General features: G+C 45.5%; 1 protein-coding gene across 7 annotated transcripts in view; it reads right to left on the minus strand.

Annotated features, from left to right (window-relative positions):
* Positions 1-2,000: 2,000 nt before the first annotated feature.
* Positions 2,001-27,367, minus strand: part of BRD8 (bromodomain containing 8) — an 86,185-nt gene continuing 60,818 nt past the window's right edge. For 3 of the 7 annotated variants that reach the window (XM_073651408.1, XM_073651406.1, XM_073651403.1), the window contains 13 exons: positions 27,200-27,341; positions 26,760-26,933; positions 26,302-26,567; positions 23,430-23,810; positions 23,261-23,348; positions 23,114-23,154; positions 22,796-23,016; positions 22,619-22,711; positions 21,830-21,898; positions 20,195-20,372; positions 19,956-20,060; positions 4,272-4,316; positions 2,001-3,232 (listed from right to left, as the gene is read on the minus strand). In XM_073651408.1, coding sequence (XP_073507509.1) covers positions 3,173-3,232; positions 4,272-4,316; positions 19,956-20,060; positions 20,195-20,372; positions 21,830-21,898; positions 22,619-22,711; positions 22,796-23,016; positions 23,114-23,154; positions 23,261-23,348; positions 23,430-23,810; positions 26,302-26,567; positions 26,760-26,933; positions 27,200-27,341 — 1,863 coding nt within the window. In that variant the 3' untranslated portion in view covers positions 2,001-3,172. The remainder of the gene's footprint in view (positions 3,233-4,271; positions 4,317-19,955; positions 20,061-20,194; positions 20,373-21,829; positions 21,899-22,618; positions 22,712-22,795; positions 23,017-23,113; positions 23,155-23,260; positions 23,349-23,429; positions 23,811-26,301; positions 26,568-26,759; positions 26,934-27,199; positions 27,342-27,367) is intronic. The other 4 variants (XM_073651407.1, XM_073651409.1, XM_073651405.1 and 1 more) reach the window with 3 other exon arrangements.

Raw genomic sequence — 27,367 nt, forward strand, 5'->3', positions numbered from 1 at the left:
AATGTACAACCTGTATTTTATTTTTTTTTATATCTAATGCACATTCTGTAAGCATTGTAGAGATTATTGGGAGATTTACAAAATATTCACAAAATTAATTGAGTTTAAATTAGTTTACAATATAACTATTTGTGCGAAAGGGCATCACAATCGCAAAATAAAATGACACCTCACCCACCTTGTATAATATAAGAAAACAAAACAACACCGATTGATGAAAAAAAGAAAACGATAACATAGTTGCATTATTTTTAGCAAAACATTTTTATCAGGATGCATTCTCTATATGTAATCTAATAAGTGTTTCTAAACCACAAGACAGTTTTGATCAATTTTGAAAGAATTGATCACTTGCTCACCAGACATCGGTCACTGCAACATTTCAGGTGACATTTTTTCCAGTATTTTTTTGGACAAACTCAATAATTGAGGCAGTAATCATAATCAGATAGTTGCATCTTTTTATTATTCAATTATTTTATTTACAGAAAAATAGAAAACTCCTTTACAGAAAACCTTTAAGCTAAAATAATGAATAGGTTATTATTTGGCCTGTAGGATGGTTCTGTTCTTACAAAAGCTGCTACAAAAAGAAGTCTCTCTGCTCAGCCTTTAACGTTAAATAAATGTATTCAGGAGAACCCCATTATGTACGTCTAGATAATATAGTCTTGGCTTTCTTCTCTGCCCCTGCCAAAGCTTATCCACTCTTCAGGTTGAAAATGATGACATCTAAGCCATAACTAAAAATATTACAGATTAAGAAAGAAAATTAAACTGAACCAGCAGTTTTGTATCTATATTCAAGGCTCCTCATGGCATCTGCATGTCCTTTAAGCAGTCTGTATCCGCTGTGGATATATAGAAAAGTCAAATTAACCTCATCCAAGGTCTTAAATATAAATAACTCTGGAACACACACACACATACATACATACACACACACACACACACACACACACACACACACACACATACATACATACCTACATACACACACACACAGTACTGGGCAAACATTTGAGACAAAGTATGCCTGCTTTTAAAATTGAAGTTTTTGTTATTTGATTAAAAAAAATTAATTAAAAGTGAATGAACAAAAAATTTCTAAAATCAAAACAATATTTGTTGTGACCACCCTTTGCCTTCAAAAAAGCATACATTTTTCTACATTCACTTGATAACAGTTTTTGGAAGAAATCAGCAGGGAAGCTGTCCCAAATAACATGGAGGACTAACCACAGATCTTCTGTGGATGTCGGCTTGCACACGGTCTCTTCCCGTAATCCCAGACAGACTCAATGATGTTGAGATCAGGGCTCTGTGGGGGTCGTATCATCGCTTCCAGAACTCCTTGATCTTCTTTATGCTGAAGATAATGTCATTAAGAACTGACTATATGTTTGGGGTCTCTATCCAGCTGCAGAATGAAATTGGAGCCAATAAAATGCCTCCAATTTGCTTGTATTTCTCAGCATCGACGACACTGTGAATTCTGACCAATTTCCCAAATTCATTTGCCAAAAAGCAGTCCCAAACTTGCAAAGAACTTTTACCATGCTTCACTGTTGCCTGCTGACACATTATTGTACCACTCTCCAGTCCTTTGGGAAACAAACTACCTTCTGTTACAGCCAAATAGTTGAAATTTTGAGTCTTCATATGTGAAAAAATGGACGTTGAACTAAGCCCCAAAACAGTTTTTAATTAGTGCTGGATCCTATCTGCCCTATAAATTTGTAGGCTTTTAGCTCGAAAGAAGCACACTTGATAAATAGCAGGCATATGGTTCCGTCAAAGAAAAGTGCACCCTCTTGTGAGGTGCACATATTCAGTGAAAAGGCCTTCACAGCAGGGTCCCCAGTGCGTCCATTGGATTATAAAATAGAAGGAAGAAGCCAGAATAAAATTTCAGTTAAACCTACACATTTATAATATTTAGTATACATAACTTAAGATACTGTACATTCTTTTTCAATAATCTTCATCCACAATTGACATGCATCCAAACATAGTGCCTTTATTTTGTAGTCATCAACAAAAACAGCACATGCATAAGAAATATAAACCACACTTTAAAATTGATATTTCTACAAATGCCATAAAAATGTCGATACCTGCCCTAAGTTACACATTATTGTCATACTCTCCATACAGCTTATTACAGAGTATCTGCAAATCTCTTTAGAAAAAAAAAATCAAGATATTTAGGCGACTACCTATCTATTCCTCACAATATATTACTGTCATTACATTGAATCTGAACAACATTACGGTATTCTGATTAATTTATAACTTAAAACGGATTGTTTTTAGTTCCCCAAAACCCCTGTCCCCACAGCTACAATTTGTTTTCTAAAAAACAAACTGTGCTTTAATCATCCTCCCCGGGTTCAGTGCTGGGTCTGTCACTTCTGCCAGTATCTGTTGTTGCCTGCAGCCAATAAGTGATCTCAGCGGCTCGTGCCGTCAACTAAGCTAAGTTAATGGCTACAGTACTGCCGACATGATATCAGTGCTTTAGACCATAGCAGACATCATAAACCGCAGGGAAGACTTTAGGGAACCCCTTTAAAAATGAATAGCATAGCTAACAAAGTGGTTGGGTTGTCTTATTTACAACCCATAGCGACGTTCTTCTTTATGGGCTGTGTCTGGTATTACATCTCTGTCACATAGTTGCACAATCCATGAAAATAAGACCTTAGAAAAGATCAGATGATAATTTACTTAAAAACTTCTTTCAACATTTTTATTGTCTCATGATTCTCTTCAACAGGCATTAAAGTGACAAAAAATAAAATTGACATCCCCTCCTGAGCTAGTAAAAGTCTTTATGCATGCTGCACTAATACAAAATTCTACATAAATCACTGCTACAGTTTTTGCTGCATTTTTCAAACCCCAGACAAAGAGGAGATTCAAAAGGATCTAGTCCCACTTTGGCTAAAAAAAATGAAAAATAAATGTACAAGAATTGCCTTTCAGGATGGCAACCTTGCTGTACATATTTACAATAATCAATACTGCTTGTATCGCTACTTCATTGAAGGAAGGGCAAACAGAAATGCACTAAGAAACCCAGATACTGGGATTTTATCATTTAAATTTCCAATCCACTACATCATATATTACGCGTCATATTTGACAGCCATTGTACATAGCAGGCTCCTCATTTTTTCATCTTCATATCGGCTTCAATTGCACAGCGTCGGCCTCGTGTGCCTCCATCCTGTGAAGTAAGAAATAAAAAATAAGTGTCAGTATAAAGAGGAGTGTAAATGATGCAATAACCTACAGTATGTCTAAGATCAGATAACCTTATCGTCTGTACAGATTATATAATTCACGTTCCAATACAATTAGAAAAGTCACATACCTGAGACACTAAGCAGTGACCTTCTGCCTTCTCATCTTACTGCTGTCCTAACCCTGTCACAAGCTCTGAACTGGTGAACTTACTGAATACACACTAAACTGTGGAATGAACACATTTTTGTCATCATGTACTAGATGTCATATTATGGAACCTTGCTATTTTGACCTTGGACAATTTTCACAAACATAAATATCAGTTTGAAGGACAGAAAGAAGCAATAAGGAAGCAATGCACAGGGGACACAAAGCAGACAGTTAGGGTATGGCCACGCATGTGGCCACAATAGCCATTAAAGGTGCTGTCCCAAAATCACAACTTGTCACCTTTCTACAGATTAGGTTGTAAATGTCTGCTACCGATGCAACCCCCACTGATAAAAATAAGTGATTCTTCTTAAATGGCGTAACAATCGGGCGCTTAACTGCCCCTTCTATTAAAGTCAATGGGACTGAGCATAGATAACAGAGCACTCTGTGTCTGTCAGGCCTTCACAAACTTGACATGTTTGACAGCTGCTGTACTGAACGGGGCACAGCGCAGCCAGCGCTCATGAACAATGCGTTTCCCTGCCGTGAAATCCCCTGCAATCAGACACTTCTCACAGTTCATGAGCTGCGTTCTTGGGACATCCCCTTTAACAGTCAATGTTAATGGTCAAATCATTTTGTGGCTAAAACTGTTCATCAGCTGCAAAATCATGTGGCCATTACCATTTTTCTTTACACAAAACAACCATGCTGTTTTCCGCCGCACTGTGGCACTGTCTTCATGTGGCCGTACCCTAATAACATTTAACAAAGTACATTGATTACATTGTCAAACTGCTGTAATGGATGGACGGAGGGTGCTGAAACACAGATCCTCCAATACAATGCAGCCATTCAATACTTACAAAGAGAGAGAGAAGGAAGGCAGGAGAGCCCATGGGGACACTGTCCTGTTAAAGGACAAACAGAAAAACAGGTCAGATTCCAAGGAGACTCTCCTCCGACACAAGACATTAAGAAGCTAGCAACACACAAGCAAGAGAGGAGCCAGGGTTCCTGACCATAATCCCATATAATGGCAGGAAGGCTTGAGCATTGTGGCTTCCCATCTTTTTTGAGAGATATTTAATAGTCTTGGCTCAACAATTTTAGTATTGGCTTCTCTTGCTAACCCTAAGGCTGTGTGCCCACGATGCGTTTTTTAAGCGTTTCCGCAGTGGCAAAAACGCTGCAGAAACGCTTAAAAAAACGCATGGTAGAAGGCCTGCCATGTTCCCCAATGCTGTGCACATGCTGCGGGTTATCATTGCGGAAACAAAACGCAGCACTGCCAATTATTTTGCGGAAGCACTGCGTTTTCGCCGCCATTGACTTGCATTGGAACGCATGAATTATGCATCACTGCATCTGCACATGCGGAATCCATGCGTTTCAAAGTGCGGATGGTACTCGGATCTGGAGGAAAGGAGACTCTCCTCTGGACCCAGGTACCATAGAACCTGTAAAAAAAAGAATAAAATAAAAAAGGAGATTTTTGTGTACTCACCGTAAAATCTCTTTCTCTTAGCCTCTAATTGGGGGACACAGGACCTTGGGTGTTATGCTGCTGTCCACTAGGAGGCGACACTATGCATAATCTGAAAAAGATTAACTGTGGCTCCTCTCCTGCAGTATACACCCCTGGACGGCGTCAGCCATCTTCAGTTTTGTGCAAAAGCAGTAGGAGGAACAGATAACATAGTCATGCCTATGAAAAGGCAACTATATAAGAACTCAAAGGAAAACCAATATGAGAACTCAACGGCCCGGAAGGGCAACAGGGTGGGAGCTGTGTACCCCAATTACAGGCTAAGAGAAAGAGATTTTACGGTGAGTACACAAAAATCTCCTTTACTCTGTCGCCTCATTGGAAGACACAGGACCTTGAGATGTCCCAAAGCAGTCCCTGGGTGGGAAGCAATGGACGAATATTGTGTAGACGGGTCCCTATAATTAGGGTACTGCCGCCTGCAGAACACGTCTGTCCAGGCTCGCATCTACTGAAGACTGGGTATGAACGCTATAGTGATTGGTAGACGTGTGTAGGCTGGTCCAGGTGGCTGCCTTACACACTTGTTGTGCCGAAGCCTGGTGATGAATGGCCCAGGAGGCCCTTACCGCACGTGTCGAATGTGCCGTAATACCTACTGGAAGAGGAGAATTTTTGTATGGCGGATCTGATCCACCTGGCAAGGGTAGCTTTAGAAGCTGGCAGACCCTTGAGGCCACCTTCCAGAAGGAGGAAAAGAGAATCAGATTTCCGGAAGGGCGCAGTGCTAGACACATAGATACGCAATGCCCTGACAAGGTCAAACATATGGAAAGCCTTTTTCACTCTATGAACAGGAACCGGACAGAGGGATGGTAGCGAAATTTCTTCACTGAGATTGAAGTTGGACACATCCTTCGGAAGGCAGGATGGAACCGTATGGAGGACTACCTTGTCCTGGAAAAAAATCAGGAAGGGCTGTGTGCAGGAGAGTGCTGTGAGTTCAGACACCCTGCGTAGCGAGGTGATTGCCACGAGGAAAAAAACACTTTCTGTGATAGAAGACGGAGTGGGACTTCCCTAAGGGATTCAAAGGGTGATTCCTGCGATGCAGTCAGCACCAAGTTGAGGTCCCACATTTCTAGTGGTCGTCTGTAGGGGGGAACCAATCGGGAAACCCCCTGAGGAATCTTCTTACTTGCGGTTTGTGAGCAATGCACTTTCGAAAAAGCACTGAAAGAGTTGACACCTGGCTCTTAAGGGAGGCCAGGGATAGTCTGGCTTCCAGGCCCGATTGGAGAAAACCGAGTACCCTGGGTAGGGAATAGGGTAGTGGGGTTTGGTTATGAGATTCGCACCAGGTAAAGAAGGCTTTCCAGGTACGGTAGTAAATCTTGGCTGAGGTTGGTTTTCGTGCTCTGATCATGGTTCCAATGACATCTGGCGAAAAACCTGCCTGGGTTAGAATCCAGGTCTCAATGGCCACAGAATCAAATTGAGGGCCTCTAAGTTCTGGTGGTAGAACGGGCCCTGTGATAGAAGATCCGGGCGGTCGGGAAGACGCCAGGGAACGTCTGCTGTGAGTCGTACGATGTCGGCGTACCATGTACGCCTGGGCCAGTCCAGTGCAATTAGGATGGTTGGTACTCCCTCCTGTTTGATCACCACTCTGGAAATCAGGGGGAGAGGTGGAAAAATGTACAGGAGCTGGAACTGGGTCCAGTCCTGAACCAGGGCGTCCTCTGCTAGCGCTCGCGGGTCGCGTGATCTGGCCATGAAGTTGGAGACTTTGGCATTGAGGTGAGACACCATTAGGTCCACGTCCGTGTCACTTCTCGCATCGCCCGGACACTGCGGGTCCCCCCTTGGTTATTGACATATGCCACGGCCGTCGCATTGTCCGACTGTACCCTGATGTGGGAGGCTGCCAGTAAGTGATAGAAGGCTCTTAACGCCAGGAGGATGGCACGAATTTCCAGAATGTTGATGGGCAAGGTTGCTCCCGCTGGGGACCACTTGCCCTGTGCTCTGTGGTGTAGGTGTATTGCACCCCAACCTGTCAGGCTTGCGTCGGTGGTCAGGACCTTCCATTGACCTGGGAGAAAAGATTTCCCTTTTGTTAGAGAGGTCCGGTTGATCCATCAGTGAAGGGACTTCCTGGCTGACAACGTCAGCTGGAACTTCCTGTCGAGAGAAGAAGGGTTCCAGTCCCATGACTTGAGAATGTCTAATTGGAGAGGTCTGAGGTGAAGTTGGGCAAATGGAACCGCTTCTATTGCCGCCACCATCCTGCCAAGGACTCTCATGGTAAACCGGAGAGATCGAGGGGGTTTGCTGAGAAGGGTGCGAACTCCTAAACGGAGAGGCAGTGCCTTGTCCTTGGGAAGGAGTATTAGACCCCTGGAGGTATTGAATAGCATTCCCAGGAATGTCAGAGACTGGTTTGGGGCTGGTGACGACTTTTGTAGGTTGACTAACCAGCCCAGGTGACTCAGAGTGTCGATCGTGATTGAGACACTGAGCTCGCAGTCCTGCAAGGTGGGAGCCTTGACGAGGAGATCGTCTAGGTATGGAATGACCACTATGCCTTTGGAGTGTAGGAAGTGCATGGTGGCTGCCATGACTTTGGTAAACACTCTGGGGGTCGTGGCGAGTCCGAAGGGGAGAGCCACGAACTGGTAGTGGTCCTAGTCGATTGCGAGAAATCTCTGATGGGCAGGTGCAATCGTTATATGCAGGTATGCATCTTGTATGTCTATATTCTCCTTTTTCCATGGATGCGATGATGGAACGAAGAGACTCCATACGGAAGTGAAGTACTCTTACATATTTGTTGAGCTGTTTTAGATCTAGTATGGGCCGTGCCCCACCTCCTTTCTTGGGGACTACGAATAGATTGAAGTAGAACCCCTGGAAGCGCTCGGCTGTTGGGACACGTATTATGACACTTGCTTGAAGGAGCGAGGAGACAGCTTGGTGAAAAGCTTTTTCTGGCGGTTTTGGGGGAACAGATATAAGGAATCTGTTTGGTGGGTTGGAAGTAAATTTTATTTTGTATCCTGAAGATACTAGTTCCCTGACCCACCTGTCTTCTGTAATAGGTAGCCAGACTTGATGAAAGAGTAAAAGTCGGCCGCCTACAGGTGGAGTGTCTTTTTTGAGTCCGTGAGTCATGATGAGAAAAAATTTTTTGGATTTCCCTCTTTTTGATTTTGATTGGCCTGTATTTGACAGCCAGGTCTTGTCCGACTTTTGTGTCAATCTCGAGTCTTCCCTGCGTGTGAAGCGGCTGTTATTTTGTGCTGGCCGAGAGACGGAGCAGCCGGAAGAGTTCCGAAAGGATTGGAATCTAGCTTGGTTACGCTTGCTGTAATTGCGTTTGGGTTTCAGTTGGGGAAGAGAGGTACTCTTACCCCCGGTGGCGTTGGATATCATTGTGTCCAACCTTTCACCGAAAAGCCGACCGCTGAGGTATGGAAGCTGCGTGAGGGACTTCTTAGAGGCTGCGTCCGCTTTCCATTCACGCAGCCAAAGAATACGCCGAATAGTGATGGCGTGTGATATTGCCCCCGCTGCACCTCTTGCAGAATCCAGAGCTGCATGAAGCATGTAATCTGCCACAACTGGTATTTGAATTGCTTCTTCCGACAGTTCAGGGGCAGAAACTTGAAGGCCAGTTTGTAAATTTTTTGCCCAAGCCAGTATGGCCTTGGCTGCCCAAATTGAAGCGAACGTGGGAGCTAGGGAGGCTCCTGTGATTTCGCAAATTGAACGAGCCATACTTTCTACCTGCCGGTCTGCTGCATCCCTGAGGGTTGAGATATCTGGCAGTGAAAGAAGTGTCTGTGCTGCCAGCCTGGAGACTGGGGGGGGTCCACAGCTGGTGGGTCTGTCCATTCTTTGAGGATAGATGTTAAATTCTGAATGATTCAAGAAAAACTTAGGCGGCTTCAGGGCTCCTTCAAATGAAATGTTATCTTGTGGTGCGTCTGGGGTCGGATCAGAGATATCCAGCACCTGATGTATGGACGAGATTATGTCCTCAACTAGCGCTGTATTGCTAGTTGGCCTTAGAGTTAGGGATCCATCAGTTTCTTTGTCTGAGTCGGAATCTTCTGACTCCTGTGTGTCACTAAGGTGTCTCCTAGGTGAATCAGAATGTAGTATTTCTCTGGAAGGGGAATGGTGAGGAGAAATATAATCCCTGTCCCTGGTAGGGGACTGTCTAGATGACCTGGGACTACGGTATCTGTCCCTAGACAGGGATGACCGTGTGCTGTGTGATGACGCAGATGAGCGTGACCTATGGGTGAGCAGCGCTGAAAAAGCCTGGTCCTGTGCCTCCCCGGAGACCTGGCTGGCCTGTGAATGTCCTGCAGCAGTAATGGCCGCCGTAGCTCTTCTCCTGTATCCGGAGGTGAAGGAGAAGGGGGGCGGAGCGCTGCAAGGGCAGCAGTTTCTATGGGGATGCGCGCCCTGTAGCTAAGATCCGCCCCCTGTATGACACCGCAGAGTGTCAAAATCGTCATCCGGGGGGCGGGCCGGAGAATGGGCGGTAGCTTAGGCTAGGCCGAAGCCGCGGTCTAAATTTATTTTCTATGCCCAAAAGGGCTCCAGGCTGGCGCGGTAGTCCAGGGGGCAGATCAGAACCAGATTCCCCCGGATTGAAAGGCAGAATGGCAGTGGGGGCATAAATGGAAGGGGGGCTCTGAAGAGAGTCCCCCTTAGGCGCTTTTAGGGAGAAAGCTGAAGCAGGTACAGAGCCTGTGAAGGCCTGTGCCTGTGTGTGCCATGGCTGCCTGCACTCCCCCCAGCTCCTACAGGATCCCACACACAGACTGGGGCTCCTGTATTGCTGCTGGTCCTCGGCTGCGGTGTGCTGGCTGGTGAGAGCTGCAGATGCTGCCGTCCAGGCCCTACCTGATGGTGTCTCAACCTAATACCCACAGGGGGGATTAGGGAGGGTGCCGCTGTCACCGTCAGGGGACTTTGTCCTCGCCTCAACTTCGGACCAAGACTGAGGAAATTGGGGAAGGAGGGGGGTTCTCAACTTCGAGCCTGACCCGAGGGGCCGGAGAAGGAGCAGCATGGTGGTTACGCCATCTCAACTTCAACTGTGCACCCTATAGTAGGGGGAAGAGGAAGGAGCCATGCCGGGGGTCTCTTAAGAGACCCTCTTTTCTTCATCTGTAATCCCATGCTGAAGCGAGGGACGAGTGAAGGTTTAAGGTGTGCCTATTTGCGACACTAAGCAAAAACTGAAGATGACTGACGCCGTCTAGGGGTGTATACTGCAGGGGAGGAGCCACAGTTAATCTTTTTCAGATTATGCATAGTGTCGCCTCCTAGTGGACAGCAGCATAACACCCAAGGTCCTGTGTCCCCCAATGAGGCGACAGAGTAAAATAAATATTATATTTACCTTCTGATGGCCCCCGGTCTCCTTGTCGGCAGATCGCGGTGGACTGAAGGACCTGCGCTGACGTCATAGTCATGTGATGGCAGGTCCTTCAGTGTAGTGTACCGCGAGCTGCCGGCAAGCGAGGACGGCGCGAAGCAAGACTGTGGGGGCCATCATAGGGTAAGTATAGATTTATTTTTTACCATTCTTTAAGGTCACACTATATAAATCCATGCCGTTTGCATGGATTTATATAGTGTGACCAAGTTGACAAGCACTTTCCAAGTGATGCTAAAATCGCTTGGAAAGCGCTTGTCAACCCGCATGCGGAAATGCATGTGAAGAACGCTTCACATCCGCATGTCCCTGGCAGGAAAAACGCATGTACAATCCGCATGTACAATCCGCATGAACAATCCGCATGCGTTTTTTCTGCCAGGGAGATGCAGAAACGCTCAGGAAAAAGTCCTGAGCATTTCTGCAACGTGGGCACATAGCCTAAGACAAAATACAAATCCTATCTAACAAATTGTTACTAGTGAACTTACCATTGTTCCAATAATGACAGAGCACAGTTATGATTATAAAAGGATATAGAGACCATAAGAGGCATTTGAATATACTTAAATGCATGTATTTTGGGCTACAAATTATTTCTGCTATTGGGATTCATTAACATTTTTTGCCCCATTTGATTTTACAGGCTTTTTGTTTTCCAGCACATCGCTAGCTGAATGAGTTAACTGAGAGTCTTTCATTCCGCTAATTCCGATGGACAGCTGGTAATGCTTTAACCAGGGCTATGAAGTCGGTAAGCCAAACCTCCGACTCCTCAATTTCCATGACACCGACTCCACCTCCCTCATACAGGGCTCATGTTTAAGTGATAAATTTACTGTAGCACAAATTCATCTCAGCTAAAAGTCTAGACCCTTAGATCAGGAATAGGAGAGACATTTATAGGACATTTCATAACTTTCCCAAATTCTTATGAAAAAATATTCCCCACAAACTGCATTGAACTACTGTACCCAATTTATTATATATTTTAGGAGTTGGAGTCGGTCCATTTTATACCGACACTGACTCCACAGTACTGACTTTAACGGCTCTATTTGGAGCTCCGATCAGATGATTTACGGCGACATTAAAGTTCAGTTCCTCCCTGATGTCGTCTGTGGCCTAGTAGTGGGCAACCCTTTTAAATCATTTTATCTTTTGATAGATCGTTATTGCCACATCTACAGTCTGAATGGTGTTTATTTTTTAACTACCTTTAATTTTACACAAATACTTTTAGTCCCCTTACGTGGTGGCTTGAACTTGGAATAGCTTGCTCTATATACCGCAATACAATGTTATTACAGTATATAGCGAAAAGACGGATTTTGGTAAGACCTTACCTGTAAAATCCTTTTCAGCGAAGGAAGGAAGGGAGACACAGATCCATTACTAGTGGGTAGGCGGAGCCCCACAGGATAGTTCACCTCAGATTTATAAAAAGTGACGACCGGCCCCTCCAGCTTAGGCTCCTCCTACTCCCATGTTCTTCAGTAAGTACACAAGCTAAGGAAGAGCAGACAACACTAGCGGAACAACAAAACCCCTTCTGAAAAACTCAGAAATGCGAGAGAACAGGTTATGCATATAACAGAAAAAACACACAGTCCCAGGTACTACTCACTGGACCTGACAACTGCGATGAGCTGGCAATGCTGGAACAGAGCCCTAGCGCGCTGACCCCAGCCCAGATGACCGTCATCAGAGAGGAGTCGCGCCGCATCTGGAAAACAATAATACACTTCTGCCATGGGAGGGTGCTGTGTCTCCCTTCCTTCCTTCGCTGAAAAGGATTTTACAGGTAAGGTCTTACCAAAATCCGTCTTTCAGCAGCAGAAGGGAAGGAAGGGAGACACAGATCCATTACTAGTGGGACGACCCAAAGCAGTCCAGAACTCAAGGGTGGGAAACAGTGGAAGAATCGCCAACACCCCAACAACTTAGGCAAGCGCGTAGCAAGCGTCAAAACTAAATAAAGAGATAACCTAAACCACCGCCGCCTGCAGGACCCTGCGTCCCAAGGCCGCATCGGCGGAAGCACTCACGTCCACTTTATAAAATTTAGTAAAAGTGTGAACGGAGCGCCAGGTAGCCGCCCGGCAGAGCTGCGCTGCCGAGGCCCCCTGACGAAAAGCCCACGACGAACCAACAGCTCTCGTGGAATGACCTCGAACCTTAACCGGACAAGGCTCGCCCTTGAGCCGGTATGCCTCCAGGATAGCCGAACGTATCCACCGAGCTATAGCGTCCTTGGAAGCCCGCTGACCACGCCGAAGACCAGCAGGAATCACAAAAAGAGAGTCCGACTTCCGAAACCCCTGCGTGATTGTAAGATAGAACTTCAATGCCCGCACCAAATCCAAAGAGTGCAAGGCCCGCTCCTTTGGACTCTTCGGTTTTGGACAGAGGGAGGGCAACACGATGTCCTGATTGACGTGGAAAAGCGACACCACTTTAGGCAGAAAATCGCAACGGGTACGAAGCACCACGCGATCCGAGTGGAACTCCAGAAAAGGGGGCGAGCAAGACAGTGCCACCAACTCAGAAACCCTTCTCAAAGAAGTGACCGCCACCAGGAAGGCCACCTTCCAAGAAAGCAAGTAAAGCGTAGCTGAATCCATAGGCTCAAACGGTCCATGCTGAAGAGCCTCCAAGACTAGATTGAGCCGCCAAGGAGCCACAAACGCCCTCCGAGGCGGAAACTGACGTGCAACCCCGCGAAAAAAAGAACGCACATCCCTGCGCGAGGCAATAGCCTTCCGAAAAAGCACGGATAGTGCAGATACCTGACCCCGCAAGGTACCAACCGCCAGACCCTTGGCCAAACCACATTGCAGAAAAGCCAAGAAGTTGGGAATGGAAAAAACCCTCAGGTTCCTTGACGATCCAGAACACCATGAATAGAAGGCCTCCCAAGTTCTGTGGTAAATCCTAGTCGTAGCTGGACCTCTGGCCGCCCGCAAGGTGGCAATGACCTCGGCCAAAAAACCCACGACGGGTCAAGATCTCAGTCTCAAGTGCCACGCCGTCAAACGAAGTGTCTTCAGGTCCGGATGGCGAATGGGCCCATGGGTTAACAGGACCGGGCGAAGAGGCAGTGGAAACGGAGGTGCCGCCAGAAGAGACACCAGCGTTGAATACCACGCCCTCCGCGGCCAATCCGGCGCCACCAAAATCGCTGAAATTCGTTCGAGTTTGATCCGCCGGATCACCAGAGGAAGTAAGGATAAAGGCGGAAACACGTAGATCAGCTCGAACTGGTCCCACGGGGCCACTAGAGCATCTACCGCCACAGCCTCCGGGTCCCTGTACCTGAACGTCGGAATCCTGGCGTTCAGCCTGGATGCCATCAAGTCCACTTGGGGAGTCCCCCAACGGGAGCACAGCAGTGCAAAAACTTCCGGATGAAGACTCCGCTCTCCGGGATCCACCTGCTCGCGACTGAGGAAGTCCGCCGTGATATTCAGCACTCCTGGGATGTGAATCGCGGAGATGGCTGGAACCATGGACTCGGCCCATACCAGGATCCGAGAGACCTCCATCATGAGTCTGGAACTCCTCGTCCCGCCCTGATGGTTGATATACGCGACAGCTGTCACATTGTCTGTCTGAATCCGGACCAGCAGACCGCTCAAAGAGACAGTACAATGTCGGAGGCAGAGAAATATTGCTCTCAACTCCAGGATGTTGATCGGCAGAGATGACTCCTCTGACGACCAGACCCCCTGAACCCAGAGATCGTGACCAACCACCGTGGGAGGAGGAAGGATTTCCCCAGGGATAAAGCCTCCGGATGTAACCACCATCCAAGAGACTCTCGCACCCTGCGGGAGATACCGACACAGCGATCCAGCGAAGCCGGCGATCGATCCCAACGGGTCAGAATAAGATCTTGGAGACCCCGGGAATGAAATTGTGCAAACGGTACCGCTTCCATTGCCGCCACCATCAGACCCAGAAGGCGCATACACTTCCGAAGTGACATCGCCAACCTCAGAGCCTGGACATGGTGACGAAGGTTCGCTTGTTAGTCCGGAGGCAGGGACACCACTGCCCGTACCGTGTCGAAATGCATCCCCAAGAACAGATTGACTGCGACGGCTCCAATGACGACTTCTTCCAATTGACCAGCTACCCGAAGTCCTCCAGGTGCTGAAGGGAGAGATCGCGAGCTGTCACCGCCTCCTCCGCTGTGGGCGACACAATTAACAGGTCGTCCAGGTAGAGGAGAATCGTAACTCCTTGCCTTCGAAGGAGCGCCATGAGCGGCGCCAGAATCTTTGTAAAAACCCTGGGTGCCGAGGCCAACCCGAATGGTAGGGCCACAAACTGGTAATGGGCCTGATCTATGGCGAAACGCAGGAAGCGCTGGCGAGCCCTGCCGATAGGGACATCGTACTGCGACAGGGCCGCCACGACAGAGCGAAGAGACTCCATACGGAATTTCCGGGTCCGGACATGAAAATTCAATTCTTTGAGGTCCAGAATGGGGCGAAATTTGTCCTCCTTTTTGGGGACCACAAAAAGGTTGGAGTAAACCCCCTTCCCCGGTCCTCCGGTGGAACCGGAACCACCACACCCTGCTGCAGAAGAGAGTCGACCTCCCGCAGTAGTGCGGTAGCCAGCTTGGGCTCGGACGGGATGCGTGACTGACGAAACCTGTCCGGGGGTCGAGAATGAAACTCTATGAAATAGCCTGCCGACATAACCCGCGTCACCCAGGCGTCCGATACGTGGGACGCCCAAATCGACCCGAATTGTAGCAGAAAACCTCCCACCCGAGAGCCCTCAAGTGGGTTCCTGGCATCAGTCCGCCTTAGCGGGCTTTTTGTCAACCTCCCGTTTGTCCTGACGGAAATGTTGTTTCCAGGGTGTATGGATTTCTGGGTGGCCTTCTTTCCGGAAGACAAGGGACGACCCGATCTCCAAGAGGTCTAACCGAACCGTCCCCTGGGCCGAAAGGACCGACGACCACTACCGGCACTTGACTTGCCAGACGTAGAAGCCGCTGCTTTCCGCTGCGGCAAAGATGTATCCTTGGCCTTGGCCTTAGCAATCAGCTCCGTGAGGTCCGAACCAAAAAGCTGACCGCCCTTGTACGCCAGACTCAGCAAACCTTGTTTGGATACTGCGTCTCCAGTCCACTGTTTAAGCCACAGTGCTCTCCTGACTGTGACGGCCGAGGATTGAGCCCTGGACAGAACCGAAGTAGTATCCAGCACTGCGTCCCTGCCATGTCGGGCCGCCTCTTCCAACAGCTGGAAGAGCCTTTCCACCTCAGACAGCGGAGTCCCATCTTGCCACGCCATCCGCAGCTGATCCAACCACCGCAGAGAAGCCTCACCAGCCCACATGGCCCCCAAGGCCGCTCGGAATCCATGACCCGCGACCTCGTAGATGGACTTCGCCGCTAACTCCGTCCTTCTGTCCAGCGGTTCCTGTAAACTCGCCTTCCCTTTAACAGGAAGCAAAGAAGATTTGCTCAGCTGAGACAATGGCACGTCCACTTCAGGAGAGGGGCCCCAATTAGCGATCGTCTCCGTGGAGCAGGGATACAGGGCATCAAAAAAAACGCATCCCCTGGAAGCGTTTATCCGGACAAAGGCGTTCTTTCTCCACCGCCTCGTTAAGTTCATCATGTGCCGGCAGTGTCGAACGAGCCCGACGCGACTCCTGATACAGCCGGGCCGACTTGCCAGGGCGCCTCGCCTCTTCAGACAGCTGTAATGCTTCCCGCATAGCCCCAATAAAAGCGTCCACGCGGCCTGAAAAAGAAGCAGAGCGACCCTGCCGATCCTCTTCATCAGAATCGGAGATCTCACCAGCAGAGTCTGTCGGTGATTCCGAAGCCTCCGACGCACTGCGCGGAGGAGACAGCGCCACCACAGGCCTGTGGCGCTTCTTGCCTCGTGACGTCGGTTGGGACTTAGCTGATACCTAATGACCCAGGAGGTCAGACAGACTGTCAATGGAGCGTGTGAGCGCCTCCACTTTAACATCACTGAGACCCCCAACCAGTGTCGAACCTGACGCCGTCGAAGACCCCGGCGTATCAGATACGCGTGACCGATCCTGAAGTGGACCGGGAGAGAGGTCCGCGCCCCCTGGTCCCTGATCCGACATGCCCCCACACAGTTGCGAGCGTCGCGGATAAGGCGATAATAACCCCTTACAATGGGTACAGTAACCGAGGATGTGTGATTCCGTTACCACAGCCTGTTCCTACACAAAAAATCACCAAGCACTGAAGGGTTAAAGCTCCTCCTTAGAGGGAGAAGAGCTACCCCAGCTGCCTGCAGAGCAAAAGTTAACCTAACAGACTAGGGTGATGCACCCTCTGATCCCAGAAGCATGCACATCCAGAAAGGGTTAACGGCTCTGATGAGGCCAGACCCCGTTCAGAAGGGGTTAATGCTGCTGATCACGCAATACACCTTTGCCTTAAAAGGACAGAGGTGTGCGAGTCCCAGATCCTCCTCAGCAGAGAGGTAGCAGCGCCAGATATAGCACACCCTGTCTGCCTTAACAGGCCAGCAGTAAGGTGCTCTGCGCAGCAATAGTGAGAAAAAGGAATCTTCTGCCTTAAAAGGCAGAAGTGACTCACCAGCTGGCCGCGGTGACTGCTCTTCCCGGTGTCTGGTGATGTAGAGAGCGGGGAGCAGGGAGCAGGGAGCAGGAGGTGCTGCACGAGGTAATGGACGCCGGCAGAAGGACCCAGAAGAAGAAGGGGCTGGGTCAGCTCCAGCGCACGCTTTCCGGGCGCTTCCCGTCTGAGGCTAAAATGACAGGCAGCAGAGAGGCGCGAAGCCACGCCCCCCGCCGCCGCATACTAACGGAGCCCGCGGCTCCTCCGTCCCTGCTCCCCTGCTGGCAGAGAGTTACACAAACACCGTATGCAGCGGTGATATCCTTCCTGCAAGGACAAAACAGCAGTCACCACTTGCAACAGTAACAGCGGCTACCGCCGCAGCCGCTAAAGCGCTCAGACCTTGAGAGCACTTAGCCACCTGAGCGCCACAGGGACTCCCAGGGATGTGTGGTGCCGTGGCCCTTTGCTCCCCCCCACGGCGGAGCGCGCAGGGACCCCACAGAAGAGGTGTGCGTCTCCGCCAGGGAGCGCCCTGTATCCCCCGGGGCCGGCAGGCTTCTGCGGGGTCCTCCTTAGGGGGTACGCAGATCTGCCAGGGAAGGGTCAGGGGTCCCAGCAGCGCCGAGACCCCCTGAGACCTCTAGACCACGGGGGGTCCAGGTCTCCAGAAATGCGAAAATAAAAAAAATTTCTGAGGAGCTGCAAAGGCAGCGACTATCCTCTGCGACCTCAAATTTTAGACTGAAGGACATGGGAGTAGGAGGAGCCTAAGCTGGAGGGACCGGTCGTCACTTTTTCTAATCTGAGGTGAACTATCCTGTGGGGCTCCGCCTACCCACTAGTAATGGATCCGTGTCTCCCTTCCTTCCCTTCTGCTGCTGAAATCATGGTCTCGTATGAAGCCCAGCCACTGCTTTGTCTTTACAGAAGTACCATCATAGCAGGTCCTTGGCTACAATGAGAACCCTTTGGGGAAAGAGGTTGAGATGGTCATGGGTGCACTTAAAAACACACCCTTCCCAGAATGGGCATCTTAATTGCCACTGTCAGAGATCAATAGTGGCATTAAAGGGGTTAACAGCAGAGATCAGAATTCAATAGTATTAGGATTCGTGAGAAAATCCAGGAATCCAGAAGAGATGACGCACCAACTAACAGTCATCTGCTCTGCGGGCAATTAGGGGCATCACCAGTCAGGTCACTGCGGTGACGGAGACTGCTGAAGAAATTGCACTATAGTGGAGTGGAAGGATTCAAGAGCAAATATGCCTTTTTTATTTCCTTTTTAATAAGTATGGCTTTCCACTGTCAATTTTAAAGAGCAGAAAAACCCTTTAATATAACTCCAATAATTTCCTTTAGGAGAGCATGATAATGGTGAGAGCAAAGCGTTTACCATGATTGTCCACTGACAAATCAAAACTATTCCTTGATTTCTCATTGACAATTCAGCAAATGAGGCCTGAAGTCTGTTGATGGTAACAGGAAAACTGTTGCACAACAAAATTCCCTCTGCCTGCTCTTCCGATACACCCCTACTGGTAAACATAGTGATTAAAAGGTGTGTGTATTGGGTAAAGGCTCACTTACACTGGTCGATAATCTGTCAGATCCTAACGGTAACAACCCATTGTTCCCAATAACTATACAATGTGAGTATGTTCGTTCGTCATGCATAAAATCATTTAGGTGAGCCAAAAAATTCTCATTCAATTTTTGAAAATTGCAGAAAAGAAATGGAGATTGTTCATTCGTTCAATGATTTGACAGACAATGAGGAGAAGTGGAAATTCAAGTCCTAATTGGGGTTAATCGTGCTCCAAAGCAATAGTTCAATAGCAGATGGAGCATCGGAAAGAGTACAAATTCGTAATTAGCGAAAAAGATTTTCACTGATAATTTGACAAAATATTATTTTACAGTATTACTGGAAATGTTTGCACAATATTTTATGAAGTCATATACTCAGAATAAAGAGTATCACTTATGGGATTTGAACATTGAAAACGTCAACACTTAAGATCATCTTGTCTGTGTGAACGCAATGCATGATGTTCGATGTAATGATCGCTATTCAATCATTTCATTCGCAATTATTGTCTGACATTTGTTCATTTAAAAAATATATTATATTTATATACAAAATAAATTGATAGATTATATATCAACAAATGTACTCAAACAATAAATATTTACTGGTTTGCCTCTTATTGTTCTACAAGAAATTTTATACGTAGTCCATTACTGAGCAGTAGACGCTGTATTCTGTATTAAAGGGGTTGTCCTAGATAGCGGCCAGCAGCAGCTCTCACTTCCACTTGATTACATATATGTCCAAAGGCGGGGACAGTGAAACCAGCGGTGATTGGGCGCAGGGGTCACATGTCATAACCAGCGCACGTGAGCCACAGGACTGCGAGTGCCAACACTGCTGGAACGGTGCCGACACAGGAGAGAAAAATAAGTGTTTTTTGACGGGGGCAAATATTCAGATCGAAAAGGGGTTGTCCTAGCACTGGCTGGATTAGTGGAAAGAGAGAGATCTTGCTCTTTTACAAGAGCAACCATGGAGGGTTATGGGATCCCACAACAAAGAAGTTCAGGAGACATTGAGGCTACTTTTGGTACTGGATTATGTCTAAAAAAAAATACCAATCTGAGGCTGCCCACAGTCTTATTAACTACAGAGTTCGGTCTCAGATTGGTGATAAGAACTATTTATAGATACTTTACAATTCCCACAGAAACTACCAACGGTCTATTCAATAGCAAATATGTCTAGTTATCTTATGTAGCAATACTGGGTGTTAAGAATGTATTTCTGTCCAGCTAGGTAAGGCCACCACCCAGGATTTTAGAAAAGCAGGGTAAAACCCAATTTCAGAACATGGCTGAATTAGCTATCAAATAGGTTAACCAAATATAACTTCAATAAATTCATCTCTCTAAGAAATAGCATTTTAGATAAGGACAAGTGCAGAATTGAATTCATTTCCAATCCATACAATTACCTTTTCTGAGGCATCTTGCTTGCGTGTGGAATCTCGGCCCCTCAGACTTTTTGCACTGATTCCTGATTCAGACGTCTGCATAATCAACTGTGTGGCTAAAAATTGCTAACATACGAGAAAGAAAAAAAATATTTAACAATTACATCTATAACAATATATATAACCTAACATCTTCCAACTATTCAGAACATTAAAGATGGTTAGCACATTTCTTTCATTTATCACACTAGTAAGCATACCTGGATTTGTTCCAGCACATCACGCTGCATCTCTACAGCCATGTGGTAGACATCATGGTCAGAACTGTTATACATTACAGCATTCTGGAACATGAGCATGATGTCCCTCTGGAATTCCGCTGTACTCCGAATTAAACCAGTCTCAATGTTTTTCTTTATAGTAGATAGGTCCATGGGCCTAGGAAATAAAAGGCTGCATAAAGAGTAGGGCAACAAATGATGCTAAATATTTCACACTAATTAAAAATAATAATTTAGGACATGAATTGAAATTCCTTTTTAATCCATTCCCGACCAAGCAAATTTTTGTTTTGGTGCTTTCGATTCTGCCTATTCTTCTAAGAGCCATAACTTTATTAGTCTGATGTTGACATAGCCATATCAGGTCTTGTTTTTTGCAGGAGTTGTAGTTTTCAATTACACCATTCACTTTACCATAAAACGTACTAAAACTGTAAATAAAGATTCAAAGTGGAATGAAATGGTGAAGGGAAAAAAAAACAAATAATTCCTCCATTGATTTTTGTTTTTTTTTGTTTTACGGCATTCATTGTGAGATAAAACTGACCTGGCAATAGGATTCTCCAGGTTAGTACAATTACACAGATATAAAACTTAAAACATTTTTTTTTCTCTGTTTATTTAATTAAGCTAAATCTTATCCTGACAAAATGTTAGCCCTAAATTTTTCTCAATATTTATGCAGTGTAGTGTACTTGTTTTAAAATACTCTCCGATTGCCATCTTCCCTGGATTCCAGCGCCGCTACGGTCCTCTTCTGAGTCACGTGACTTCTATTCCGACATACAGGATTTAGGAGTGGACTGGAAGTTGCTTTTACAATGTAAGCTTTTTGCATTGTAAAAGTCACATGCTAGGAATCAAAGATGGCAGCAACAGGGTCTTTCAGTAGGCCCCATGCTGCCATGACAAGACACTGGCACCGTGTGTATGCGTCACGCAGTGGACAAATAAATGCCCCACAAGGATGGTGATTTTTAGATGCGAGTGTAAGAGACTGATAACGGCATTTTTAGCTGTTAACAGTGCAAATGGAGCATTGGCACCTGCCCGTATAGATTGGGCTCAATGCCATACACTCGCACCCAACAATAGATGTCAGAAAATGATAAAGGAGTTTCCCACACTCAGAGTTCATTTTAATTAATAGATCATGGAATACAAATAAGTTCTACAATTGGAGGTTTTATAAAAAAAAAATGTTCCTGCACGGTCAGACACAGTAATTACACAGTACACAGCAGGGACACATGTATAAGATTATCTCAGCACAGGAACATTTTATTTAAACACATTCAATTGTGGAAATTATTATTCCAAGATCTATTGATTAAAATTAACTTTGTTCATGGGACAACCCCTTTAATCCTTTTCTGACATATAATGTTAGGTGCAAGTGTATGAAATTTGTCAGTGGAAAAACCCCTTTAAATTACAACCATCAAGCTGCAGGAGCATACACCCATGGTTTCCTGTGACCCCCAATGAAGCGATAGAGAAAAAAAATTCTATTCCAAATCCACCCACCTAAACAAAGCAATTATTTTCTCTCCCTTAGCTTGAATGCCTTTTTGTTAGGCATTAATAAGATAAAAGCAGACATTGGATTATTACCTTTGAACAATACTGTGATAACCAGGAGCAATGTCATCTGTCACAGGCTGAAGAAAGACATTGGCATACCTTGACAAAAGGAAAAAAGAAAGTCACCATATTTTCTAGTTAAACAAATCTCCTATGGGACCCTTCAGTGTTCACTGAATAAAAGCTCACAGGACATTAACCTAGTCCAACAAGATCATTTAATAAAAAGGTAGATGACCAACATAGGAGGTAGTCACCGAGTATTTATTCACATATAAAGTCTAGTTTGGGGAATAATTGTATTGGCATAAAATGGCAATTCTGGTACAACTATTCTCATAATTCTTGTGTGTTGAAACAATCCACTGTTAGTCTACATGAAAACTATGTGGTACCACTTCCCTTGTCAAAGGAACGTACCCCTGAAAACTCTGCCTCTGCTAGCATTGATCGGATTGTGGAAGACTGTAGAAACCCCCCCCCCCCCCAATTGATTACACATATAGCACTATATTCATATATTTCTAGGAGTAGTCTCAGAGAAACAGCACAATGCAGAGCTCTAAAACTCATAATGCTGAATTGTTAGGTTTGTACTAAAACAGACATGTGAGAACTAAAATTCCCCCTTCAAGCTTGGACTCTGAAACATAAGGTTATTTATCAAGAGTTAAACTATTAAAGATATGATATCTAATTAACTGACACTACAAGAAAAAATACAGTGTTTTAAATAAGTTGGTCTGAAGAAGCAGTGTTGTAAACTCTAAACTAAAGTTATTAAAGGCAGTAGGACACAAATACGCGATTGGCACAGACCTGTGATTGGCTGCTGCTCTCCACACCAACATAATAGCTTTTTTCCAAATTTTCTGAGCTTGTATTGCCTCTTGATCTTCACTGCAAACTGAACTGGAATTATAGTGATGTGTTATTTAAACAGACAAAACAAAATTGAATCAATCAACATTTAAATGTCCTCGTAAATGTACTCACAACTGGGAGGATGCTGGGCTGCTGGGGATAGAATCAGCAAGTGTGTGAGACTGAAGCTGCGCATTATGAATGCTGAACCCATCATCGCTCTCACTGATTGGAGGCTCATTATCCATTTCAGACAGATATTCCTCCCCGGCTTCTTCTTCCTTGGGCTCTTCAGGACTCCCAACCTCACTTGTCACATCATCTTCCTCCTCTTCTTCTTCTCCTTGAGAGTCCTGGATAAAGTATTAGCACAATTTCTCTTCCATATATATAAACTACACCTTTAATTTTTCTTTTAATTTTACAAAAATTGGGCAACAGAATAGTTACCTTATTCTGACTAGCAGCTGGGGGTTCTGATTTCATTGGCTCTGAAAATAAGAGAAGTACAATATTAATAAGTATAGTTATTCACCACCTCCTCCTATCAGCTCAATGATAATCCAAAGTCTAATTTACATGTATCTCAATGCGTACCGTTAACTGATGGACTTTCCTCGGATGGCATCCCCTTTTCTTCATCGTTAGAAAAAGCCTCACTTTGAGAAGTTTCACACTGTGGCTCCTTAAGGCAAGAGAAAATATTACATTTGCCACACTGAATTGCTATCGATATCACAATTGACACTGAACCTTATAACAGTACCTCCATTTTCATTTGGTGATCAGCCGATTCTTCCTCTTCTTTTACTGGTTCTTTACCACTAGTTTCAGTAAACTCTTCTACAGGGGGTTTAAGCTGAAAGGCTGAGTGAGGAGTCACAGATGTCTCCTCTGACTGGGCAAGCTCCATCTCCGGTTCAGAAGGCTCGGCTTTTATATCAGTCAGCTCCATGATGTTCATTATTGTATCTGTATCCTTGGACCCTGGAATAAGAGACTTTGGAAGGGTCTCTTGTTTCACTGTGTGTTCCTGAACAGCTTGATCCCAGGGCCCACCAAGGGCTTGGGGGTCATCATTCTCTTCACAAAATGAAAGAGCTGCCTCAACCGCAGCGACATCCAGCACTTCAGGATGGTCATCGACCTATTCAGAGACATATTTGATTACATAGCCTCATGAGCACTACATCTATTGGTTACAAAGATAGCAAGTACTCCAAAATATTCTTGAGGGCTTTCCTAAATTGGCAGTAACTCTGCCACTGCTGAATGATGACAGTGAGCGGTGTGCATGCGGTCACTATTCCCTTGTATTCCTGGGGTGAGCAGGCAGCAACATGACCGCCTGAACGTGATTAGCATGTGCCGATTAATGCATTTGGCTTCTCTCCATAAAAAGGTACTGAGAGAAGCCAGATGAGTTTATATGGCATGCAACTTCAAGTATGCAAATCAGCAGATTTTACCCCCAAACTATTTATATGTGCATGTAGTGCTTTCAAAGATAAGTCCAGCAACACCTTTAAATGGCCAGTTCATTCCTCCATTAGTGAGAAATCAGCATTTAAACGGAAATGCAAATGAGGCTGAAGAACATTTGTAGATCTGAAGTCTCTATCACTCCAGCTCTATTCCTGCCCAGCATGGCCTCCTCCTGCTTTATGGCTCCTTTGCCTGAAGTCACACAGCACAGAGCCTGTCAGTCCAGCAGGAGGAGATGGCACCGGAGTGACAGAGGCTTCAGATCTACAGACTCATTTGCATATCAGTTCAAATGCTGATTAATCAGTAATGGAGGAAAAGACTAGTCAGATAAAGGTATTGCTGGACTTGTCAATGAAAGAGATGCATGCGCATCAAAACAGTTTGGGGGTGAAATCCTGCTGACAGATTCCGTTTAAGCGTTTTATGCAAAACACATTTAAACCATCACTGACATATCAATTTTCCATTTTTTCCTCCACTTCCTTCAGGAGCCAGGATTTTTTTTTCTTATTTAGTCTTTGTTCAATATAGCCGTAGGAGCACATTTTTTTTTTTCGAGGTAAGAGTTGTAGTTTCGAAATTAACTAATAATTTTACCATTTAATGTACTGGAAAATGGAAAAAAAACTCCCATTGTGCTGAAATTGTAATTGTTTTTATTGCATTAGTAAAAATTACTTCTTCAGGTCAGTACAACTAAGGAGATATCAAAATTGTATAGTTTGTTTCTTATTTTGGTAATGGGGAAAAAAGTAACCAGTAAGGTTATAATTTTCCCGTCGATGGAGCTTTGTGAGGACGTGTTTTCAGCATGGTAAGCTAGCGTTTTTATTGATGCCTTGTTGAGGTTGATACGATGTTTTGATCGGTTATTATTGCATTTTTCATGTAGTTGAAAAGACCGAAAAGTTAAGTCTGGCATTTTGATTTATTTTCTAGTTATAGAGCTTGCTGATCAGGTTAATTCATTTTACCTTTTGATGGGCTGAACTTTTACAGACGTGGTGATACCACATTTATTTTTTTCATTTAACTGTTATGTGAGGGTGATTCGCCTTTTTTTATACATATTATTTTTAATTATTTTTTAATCCACTTACAGGACTTGAACCTGCTAGCATAGAGGCAAACAAACAGCGTCCAGACCAGGCAGATGCATTTCAAAAGTTAGATTATTCCGAAAAGTTGTAGGATGACGGAATAAACTTCAGCTTATGAAACGTATCAACCTGGACTGGACGCTGTTTGTTTGCCTCTATGCTGTTACTCCTCCAAGTGGGTTCCTTGGAACTTTGAACGAGCGTCCATCTTAGTGAGTGCTGTCAGCCTTCCTTCTTTCTTGAACCTGCTAGCGTCTGATCACTTGTACTATATACTTAAATACTACAGTATTGCAATATATAGTAAAAATCATGGTCTCCTGTGAACACAAACTACAGTCATTACCTGCAAGGTAAGATGAAAGAGCTTCCAGAGCTTGCATTAAAGACGGGGATCCGACATTGGTTGTACTGGTGCATCCAATGTTGGGAACGGGTTAAATGATCACATGACGTAGTCATGTCGACATCAACCACTATTTTGTACATTCAGCATCAAGTTACTGGCAGCAGGGGACAGTAACTGAATTTTTAATTCAAGTATATTGTTAAGAGTTTCAATAATTTGCCATAAGGAAGCGTGCACCAGACCCACTGGCAGCGTGCACCAGACCCACTGGCAGCGTGCACCAGACCCACTGGCAGCGTGCACCAGACCCGGTCTGATTTCAGACAGACATTTTGACTGCGGCTAGAGAAAAACATGATTTAAAAGCAGTTAGAGACCAAGCTGTACGGTGACTAATCGAACAGGATGATCTCCGGCAGCTCCTCCTTGCCAGTTACCCTGGAATGACAGGTCTCTCTCGGCATGCATGAGTGTGTAAGGAAGTTCCTTCGAGTCACTGGCAACTGGCGGAGACCAGGCCCAGGGGACCCAACTGTCCGATTAGTGGCTTGGTCTCTGACTGCTTTTAAAGCATGTTTTTCTCTGAAACGCCACAGCGATTCACAGTCAAACACACATGGCTGAAATCAAACAGCCAGCGTCTGATACATGCTGCCTATGGAACAAAATAGATAAAATAATAACAAATGTCTCATTTTTACCTTGTCTTCAATTATTGCAATGATATCGCCAACAGTTTCAAAGTCTAGCTCCTCTCCAGTGTAAGATACAGCAATGTCCATTTTTTCTGCTAAATCCAGGTCTCCCTTGCTGTCTGAAGACTCATCCTTTGATGGAGTGCTGCCATCTCCAGTACCAAGGCATTCCTTGTTAATAGAATCTATGATCATGGAAATGTCACTACTGTCCATGGACACAGAAACAGTGTGTGGATCACAAGTACTTTCACTGTCCTCCTGTTGGGTCACTACAAGGATAATTCAAAATGCTTTGAGTATCATGAAATATTTCAAGCTATTTCCACAAAAATTCTGTTACACCAAAATAAAAATATTTTATAATATGTCTAAATCTAACGTGTGGTACTTCAACAATGTGCATGGTAAAGAAAAGATAAAGAAATTATTAATGCATGCATGAAACCCAAGGCAGAAGTTACCTGGGACAGCTGCAGTCATTGGAAGTGCGGACATCATAATAATGGTAGCCTGGGACTCTATTGGGGTCAGCAAAGATTTAGACGGAGATTCGGTTGTAGCAGCAGAGAAGGAAGCGAGAGGTGCAGCAAAGTGCGCAGGGCCAGCTTCTAGAAGCCGGGATAGAGTGGGAGCACCTAGCAGGGTAAGAACAGGAAGGCACACAACCACAAGAGGAGGCCAAAAAAAGTGAAAACATAGGGGAAAAAAAAAAAAAGAGAAACAAAGGAAAAGAAGGTGTGGAGAAAAGGTGTTCACATAACCAGAGACAAGGACCAAGCAACAGCAGAACAGGAATCAAAAGAAAGAAAGTCTTTTAAGAAAAATGTAATATTCTTCCAGACAATAAGTATCCGATAATTGTTTAGCCCATTTGTCATGCTACGATTTACACACTCCATACCTGATGCTGCCGGAGATGCTGGAATTGTGCCTACAATGGGGTGCAGCTCAACTCCATGAAGACTTGGAAGTACTCCAACATCCATTAAGACACTTGAACCAGTAATGGTATTAGATCCTAAAGTCATTTCACCCTCACTGACCTGTGGAAAAAGAAAAATATATGGCA

The sequence above is a fragment of the Phyllobates terribilis genome, unplaced genomic scaffold (genome assembly GCF_046119375.1).
Source record: "Phyllobates terribilis strain yellow unplaced genomic scaffold, ASM4611937v1 Scaffold_11__3_contigs__length_659146591, whole genome shotgun sequence".
NCBI lineage: Eukaryota > Metazoa > Chordata > Amphibia > Anura > Dendrobatidae > Phyllobates > Phyllobates terribilis.